Raw genomic sequence first — 8,469 nt, forward strand, 5'->3', positions numbered from 1 at the left:
TGTGTGTGTGTGTGTGTGTGTGTGTGTGTGTGTGTGTGTGTGTGTGTTTGTGTGTGTGTGTGTGTGTGTGTGTGTGTATGCACAGCTTATGTAAGTCAATGCTCCACAGAATGGGCGTGTAGAACTCCAAAGATCACCAAAGTGCAACTTGCCACTGGGTCAAGTTTCCCATGGAGACATTTGAGGGAGGGGCTTTGGGAAAAGTTCTGAGGTCTCACCAAGAGAGGACGTGTGCCCTCTTTTTTGGGGGTAACCTCTGCACACCTGTTCTGAGGAAAACATCTCCAGTCCCTTCAGTACACATCTGATACATTCAATTAGGATAAGTGGTTGGCTGAATGTGTTTTTTCTACCATTCCCTCTGATCTGTGCAAGTACATCCATACATCCATCACGACTGTGGCAAAGGTAGCTACAGGAATCAGCCTTAGAAAACGCAGATGCAGTATTTCATATTTGCCTTTTACAAGCCAGCATATGTTATATAAATAAAGCCTAAAATAATAAGACCCTCCCCTCCTTTCCACCAGTCAATAAATACCTACGGTTACAATTAACTTATTCTAAATCATAAGATGTTACTACTAGTCTTCAAGAAGGAAAAAAACAAAAAGTCCTTGAGAAGCACTGGGTGCATGACCATTGCAGCTACCTGCCTCCTTGCCTCCTTCCTGGAGGCTGTTCTGTTCCTACAGAACAAACTGGAAATGCTACAAACGCTGTGCCTAGTGCACTTCCAATATCACCTGGGGTAGCTTTTCTGACCCAGACTACTTTCTCTCATGGGGGGAAAGAGAGGGAGGCACAAAATACCACACTAAGCAAAAACCCCGCACAATAGCTAGGGAGGAAGGACCGGACACACTACAGCTTTTGCATGCAACAAGTACCTACCCACCGGACGAGCTGCACTTTCTGAGTCCTTTAGCACCTTGAGAGAAAGAGTTGCTACGTCTTTGGGGGCTGTTGGGAGGGGCTCATGTAGCCATGCACAGAAGCAGGGCTCAATCCCAAGAAGCCCCCGGAGAATCTTTCCCCCACCCGCATTCTTCTGACTCCCCCGCCAGGGCTTCCTAACACTAAAATAGACTCTTTTTTCATCATCTGTCTATTTACATTAAAGATACAGACACTGTACACAAAAGGCTATGACAGCAAGCAGCAGAATCAAGAGAAGAAACCCACACCCAGCTCGCCTCAACTCTCACTCTGCCAATGGGAGGTGCTGCCTCTCTTCTTTGCTGTTAAAATCGTCTTCTTGGTGGGGAGGGGATTGTGTTCCTTGAGGTTGCTCGCCCCCCAGATTTTGAAATCAGCCCTTCCTGGGGGTGGCCCAAAAGGAAGCAAGTGTTTTACTATTATTTCTTAAAACACCGATAGCATCTGGTTTAATGCTTCTATAAAAACATAATGACTGGATCCAGAGACCACAGCCTCAGACTCATTGGCAAAATGCTATTTGGTCTCGAATTTGCCGCCCTCGCCTTCTCTACCCATAAAGTTTCTGGAAAAGATCTGGGTAGAGAGAACTTGGGACACGTAGCGGGCGGGTGAGTCTGTGACCCAGTAAGAGCCGAAGGACCGTGTTATGAGTGGAACACCCCCAAGAGTTAGTGAGGGAGTTGGAAGGGAGGAAAGGTACTGTGCAGTGGTTCCTAAATCCATCCGTGGCTCCGGGCAGAGCGAGGAACGAGGGGGGCTCCCAAGTATGTACAAGAGGGATCGCCAGGGTCTACACCTTCCCCAAGATGTCGGGGCCAACCGGGGTAGAGGCTGGGAGAAGGTATAGACGGCAAAACTCCAAGGGTCTTCTTCCAAGGTCCCCTGGCCGCTCAGTTACCGGTTCCTCCCAGGCAGCCAGAGAGAATGCAAAAGAGCGGGGAGAGAGGGAGGGAGGAGGAGGGCTGGGAAGGCATTCAAGCAGCTGCAACTTCCGGATATGTGTCCACATCTGTGTTCCATCTTCTGAAAAAGAAAAATCGCCCCCAAACCACACCACGCCCCTGCCACTATCTGTTTCACACAAAGTTCCAGGACCCTGAAAAAAAGACAACCCAAAGTTCTTCATCCTTTTGGGGAAGAGAAGCACGGGTGATTGTGGTCTCTGTTTCTTCAGAAGCTGGGGGTAGGGAGTGGGCAGACTGGCAGGGTCAGCCTGAGGATGCTAAAACCTCTGGCCTCGCTGTGGTAGCCCCCTCAGGTGTGAGAAGGGAACCAAGTTTCCAGGGGGAAGCGCCGGGACTTGACCCCAGGTGTCAGAAAGGCTTGTCGGGTCTGCTGGCCTTGGCGTCCCCGGTGGCTGCCTTGCAGATGACGCTGTTCGTGTGCTTGCAGCGGCATCCGGGGCGGCGCAGGCGGTCATAGCCGCGCTGGGCCAGCTTCACGCAGCCGGTGGCGGGCAGGTAGCAGAGCAGGCAGGGCAGCACCAGGGAGAGGGCGCCCATGAAGGACCAGCGGGCGCAGCAGTTTGAGCGCGAGCAGGAGCAGGGGTGGTCGGCGCAGGAGCCCTCATCGTCCTCGTTGGTGCAGTGGTAGAAGACGCCCTGCACCAGGCACATGCAGGTGCCATAGTTGACCAGCGTCTGGGCGGAGCACAGGCACTCCTGGTTGCAGACCCAGCAGGAGGGCAACGTCCGGGGGGACGCGCACTCCTTGCACTTACACTTCCCGCAGGCCTCGCACAGCAAGAAGTGCTTGTCCAGCTCTGGGGGGACGGCCGGGCCCTTGAGGTCCAGTGGCTTGCAGTGGATGGCCTTGGGCTGGATGCGCACGGCCCTCGGGGAGGCCTGGTCAGCCACGGGCGGGGGGGCCATGTGGTCTAAGAGGCGCTGGTCAGAGGACGTACTGCTGCTGCTGCTCACAGAGCTGGGGCGCCCGCTGAAGGAGATCCAGTGGTGGGTGATGTCCTGGTCACAGCGGGCGGGTGTCAGGGCCAGCTCTGGGGCTGCACCCCGGGTCCGCTTGGGGCCGGTGGGGGGTGCCAGGCCAGGATTGTCGATGTAGTCATTCTCCACGTGGCTGGTCTTCATCTGGTCGATGGGGAGAATGGTGAGGGGGTGCTGGAGCCGGCCGTGGGCCATACGGCTGTCCAGAAGGGGCTGGACCATGACTGAGCTAGGAGTCAAGGGGACGCTCTGTGGGATCGGGGGCTCCATGGGGCCAGAGGTCCTGGGCTGTGCAGAGAAGCAGGCTTCTAGGGGCCCTGGAGTCGGGGGCGGAAGAGAGAATGGATTCCAGGCATCAGTATGTGGTCTGTTAACACCCCCCACCCCCCCCACCCCCGTCAGGTCCTTGGGAGCCCAAATGAAATGGGAACTGGAATTCCTTTGGTGGACTCTCCAGCATTATGGCTTAGATGATTAATAATGACAGCAACAACAATAGTAAGTGGTAGAAATAACTTATTCAGTACTTACTATGTGCCAGGGACTCTTCTAAGCACCATATTTATTACGTCATTGACTCTTCACAATAAACCTAAAATGTAACTACTATTATTATCCCTTTTCTAGTTACAGGAAACTAATGTTCAAAGTAACTTGTCCACAGTCACAGAAAACCGTCAGTAGCAGAACTAGGGCTCAAACCTGTGCCGTCCGAGCTCATTCTTATAACCCCCATGAATCATGCTCCTGATTTAAGACAGATACAGCTTAGCAGTTATAAACACAGGCTCTGGAGTCAGATCCAAGTTCAAATTCTCACCTCTGCCTAGCAGTGTTACTGTGAATGAGGTTCTTTAACCTCTATGCCTTAGTATTTTCATCTGTAAAATGGGTTCTTGTGAGGACTAAATGAGAAAATGCATATCTAGGACCTAGCATTTTGCCTGACACACAGCACATACTCTAATTTATCACCATCCCAGAGAGCAACAGTTTAGATTTCCTGAGCACTAATAAGCACGAGTAATAAGTACCAAGCGTTGTGCTGCGTGCTGAGGATGTGGTGACCATGACAGACAGTCCCTGTATGCTCCCATGTAGTTTATCAGCTGGATAAACAAAAGCCTTTATTTCAGATAATCACAAGAGAAGGAAGAGCTGTATCTGATGCCTGCACATCCAGGATATTAACTTATTACCACTACTTCTGAGAGCAGCAACATCTAGTGGCTAATAACCCCTGGGTAGGTGCACCTCTGACAACTTGGATGGGAAATCCTCCCGAGGGGCACTCACATCACCCATTGCCAAGTGCTGAGCTGAACATTCAGCCTAAATGCTATTTACTAGAATAGCTAAGCCAACCCTGGATCAGTTTCTAATTTCACCAAGAGAGTGCAATTTTAAGTTGGAATCCGGCCAGAGATTCAACTGCAGTGCCTGACACGGAACCCCAGGAAGTCACTTAAATCAAAGAGCGGAAACGGCTTGGTTCAAATTTAGAAAGTGCACATTGTTTTCTATTAGAAGTGCCATTTCCTCGCCTGCTGACCTTTACATTCAGAATTCGGCTGGAGATAAATTTAAAGAAATAGCAACAGAAGCCAAGACCTCTGCCCAAGGGGCCATGATTTGGAATCCCACAGAAAGATTAGACTCTGGGAAGATTCCACCGCGCTTGGGAGTGGGAGACAGAACAGATAGCCAGGGTTCGGATAAAAGGGGAAGATAACCACCTTTGCAGGGCGGGGGGTGGGGGGAGAAAAAAAAAGACCATTGGATTAACGTGCTATGGGATGGGGTTTCGGTAAATGCTTTTTCAAGACGCTAATGATGTTCTGATTTGGAGAGCTGACCCTATACCTCCGTTATTAGGTTCACCTTGCCTCAAAGGTGATACCTAAGAAGGGGATGTGGATAGGTTTCCACTTCCAGTTCTAACCCTGTATCCCTCCAGACTTGGGACACAGCTGGTCATCCCCGTATTCCAATCACAGGAGAATGACACCTGCCCCGAGTGACACAACCATACTTATCAATGTTTATAGTAAAGAATGAAGAGAGAGAAAAAAGGCATTCAGGGCAACTCTGTATTATACTTCCCCTGCTTGGAAACAACCGTTTGATCAGAAATGGTTAAATCGGGGAAGGGCCTCTTTAGATGCTTTCCAGCCTGTGTGAAATAAAGAGCTAGGTCTAGATGCAAAGTTCATGCAGTGGATGAAAGGGAGCTTATCCACAAGGTTCTCATCTGTATACTGCAAAGAAAAACGCATTAAGTCTTTTCTGCAAGGTTCATTGCTCAGTCAACTGATATTTCCCTTTCGCAAAGGCATGAACTATGGGCTCATGAACAAGGGCTCTGCTCCCACAGTCCTATCCACTTAAGAGAGATTTCTGTGCATAGTCTCTCCCATCTCAGAGGATGTCTGCCTAGAGGTAGCCTGCCTCCTGCCTCTGTGTTCCCCCCACATGTCAGGAGAGCATCGTCTTCAAAGAAGAGACTTCCCCATGGCAGAGTTAGACTTAAGTGTCTGGCAGGTCTGCCACCAAGAAATAGTCATCTGCCAAGGCAGCCTCCTTTGGGGATCCTGGGGTCAGGGCTGGATGGGGGGGATGTTAGTTAAGCATTCAGAGAGAGGAGTTTTTCCAAGGATCAAGTTGGCCATGGGGCAGAACTTCAGGGGATGCTACCTCAGACCACTTTATTCTTTGCAGGCACTCCAAAGCCTTGCTTCTAGAATAAGTGGGTTTGGGGTCAAGAGAAGGTTAGGAGCCACGGGCCCCAGACCTTTGCCTGGAGGAAAAGGTGCGACTAGGCAGAAGAATGGAAAATGCTGACAGAGGCACAGGAGGCAACTCTGGCGCCAGCCAAGAGGTGTCTCAGCCAGAACCCCCCAACCAGGACAAAGACAACGCGATTCCCTTATTCCAGAAGCTCAGGTCACAAATACTCAGGGTCCTGCCAACAGAACGTCAGTGGTAGTTTGAAGGTTGTATTCCCCCATGTAGTTGGGCTTTTTGCCTCTTAGGACTAGGATTGGGACTGGCCATGCTGTGGGTACTCCCTCCCCCATACAGTTTATCCTCTCTCCTTCCCCTGGTTCTATTCCTGGGGTTCTGTAAGAATGGGCACACTTTCTATGGAGGAAGCAAAAGGCATGGGCAATGCTTGGGGATTTTAATAGGCCCCGGAATCACAAGGCAGATTCATGGAAAAAGTCCCATGGAAAAGTCCCACCAGGAAGCCAGGGTGGGAGCAGTGCCTGCAGGCGATGGGGATATTGGCATTAGCAGGCTCCCATCACCCTCCAGAGGCAGCTGTCAACATCTGGGCCTGCACTCAGGGCCAGACATGGGAGTGGGAGCTCAGTCCACGATGACTCAGCTCTCTTGGGACACGCTGCATCCAAGATGGCTCCAGCAGGCATATTCTAAAATGCATCTTCCCTATCATAACCCTGATGGAAGATGCCTTCCGGCCACCAGGGGCTCAGAGTTGTACCACTCCAACCTTCTCAGGCTTCATGGCCTCACCTCCCAATTAGCCGGGACCCTCCGCAGGAGGGTGGAATTCATTTGGCTGACAAGAAAAACAACTTCCTGATAGCCTGTTTGATAACCCCTCAACGCAGCTAAATGGTGTCTCAAAAACCCCCCAAGTCCTCGGCTTAGAAGAATGATCTCTACTCACTGGGACACACCCACCCTCCAGTCTGAGCAACGCTGCCGAACTTAAGTGCAGTTTAATATGTACTCTGCTTCCCCTGCAAGGAAGGAAGAGATTTATAATACAAATAGGAGAGAGGAGGCTTTGCCTCATTTAGGCTGTTTGGGAGACTGATGGCCAATTTGGAAGACTGTGGACAGAGAAAAAAAGCCAGCAGTCCACTTAGCCAGAGACGCACCTCTATCGAATTTTCGGTGGCAGCCTTATGGATCAGCATGAGGAAGGGAAACTTTTACTTCCGTTCCAACCTTCTAATAATAATAATAATAATTAATAATTAGAGGAGGGCTTCCCTGGTGGTGCAGTGGTTGAGAGTACGCCTGCCGATGCAGGGGACACGGGTTTGTGCCCCGGTCTGGGAGGATCCCACATGCCGCGGAGTGGCTGGGCCCGTGAGCCATGGCCGCTGAGCCTGCGTGTCCGGAGCCTGTGCTCTGCAGCGGGAGAGGCCGCAACAGTGAGAAGCCCGCATACCACAAAAAAATAAAAAAATTTAAAAATAAAAAATTAGGGGAGCAGCAAGCATTTATGAAACATTTCTTGGTGTCAAGCTCTGTGCTAAATCCTCAATTATTTTCTCCTTCAATCCTCACCATCCCCTTGGAGGATAATACCCATTTTGCAGAGAAAGAAATGGAAGAACAAAGGGTCATAGAGCAGGCAAGTGGTCAGGGCAGGATTCGAACCCAGGTAGCAGAGGCTCCAGAGGCTGCAACTTCAGCCCTGTGACCCTGACTTGCAATAACTTCTGGGTGTCCACGGAAGGGCACGGAAGCACCCTTCTCTCTTATAGCCATGAACTCCGCCAGTCTCCCAGGTCTGCCACCAGCCCTCAGGGAATGTCATCGGGCCATCTTCGGGTTCTTACCCAACCAGCCTGAAAATGAAGCCAGACAGGGCTGACATCAGACTGGCCCCCAGTTAGGGGAATTTTCAGTGTGGAAAGCAGAGGCTGGGGGTTTGAAATCTGTCATTAAAGGAAGGGTCAGAGCGCAAGACATCTTCACTTCCATTTTCTTTGGCATCCCTTTTGTCAACTCACACACCCACATTTTTCTAAGAGTTTTCATTTTTAGTTTTCTTAAGGTTGAATGGGTCTCATTTGTAGGATCTCACCACAAAGCAGTCCCTAAAAGGAAAGCCTAGAGTGGGCGGGAATCCCGTCTCCTCCCACCTATAAAGCTGAACTTAAGGGTCCCTAGGGCACGTTCATGGATGCGGCTTCCTGGTCCAGGTCTGTGGGGAAGGGAAGGAGGAGCTAGGGTAAAAGGAAGGCAGAAGAGAGTCCTAGAATACTGAATCAGCAGGATATCGAAAAGCCCAGAGCACACTGCCCTGTATTTGCGGCTTCGTCTGTGAGCCTGACATTGCATGTGTACCTGTGGGGAAGGGCTGAGCATCAAGGCGGCAGACAGCTCAATGCAGGCTGGCTGGAAAGAATCAAGAGGCACATTAAATGTCTGTTCCACCCAGCCACCCCTTCCCCTGGACTTATCCCAGGGAGAGGAGTTGGGAAATATTAGGAAAACCTGACAGTTGTACTTTGAAAACTACAGGTCAGCTAATGCCAAACTGGCAAGGGGCTCTGAATGAAAGGGCAGTTTCTGCACTGCCCCATTCAGTCCCAGCAGGTGCCTTCAGGGAAGGCTGTTTAAGCCCTTTAACAGCTCAGAGAAAAAGGTCTCTAGGCTTCATGAGAGACCGCCCACCACTATCTACCACTCTCGCTGGGGTTCTTTGGGACAACACTCCAGTTTAGTTCATTAAGCTCCAACTAAATAATGACTTATTGCTTCAAAAAGACTTTTTAAAGGCGGGGAAGGGAGATGAGGGAAGCCAGGGACTTGCCTTCCC

At 50.7% G+C, this 8,469-nt stretch overlaps 1 protein-coding gene across 1 annotated transcript in view; it reads right to left on the reverse strand.

The window, feature by feature from the left end:
* Positions 1–1,329: 1,329 nt before the first annotated feature.
* The window catches only part of SPRY4 (sprouty RTK signaling antagonist 4), an 11,580-nt gene continuing 4,440 nt past the window's right edge, over positions 1,330–8,469 (reverse strand). Inside the window, exon 2 of the mRNA XM_007466852.1 lies at positions 1,330–3,202. Within this exon, the coding sequence (XP_007466914.1) occupies positions 2,256–3,155 (900 nt within the window). The 5' untranslated portion in view covers positions 3,156–3,202 and the 3' untranslated portion in view covers positions 1,330–2,255. The remainder of the gene's footprint in view (positions 3,203–8,469) is intronic.

This window comes from Lipotes vexillifer, unplaced genomic scaffold, assembly GCF_000442215.2.
Source record: "Lipotes vexillifer unplaced genomic scaffold, Lipotes_vexillifer_v1.1 scaffold99, whole genome shotgun sequence".
NCBI classification, from domain to species: Eukaryota; Metazoa; Chordata; class Mammalia; order Artiodactyla; family Lipotidae; genus Lipotes; species Lipotes vexillifer.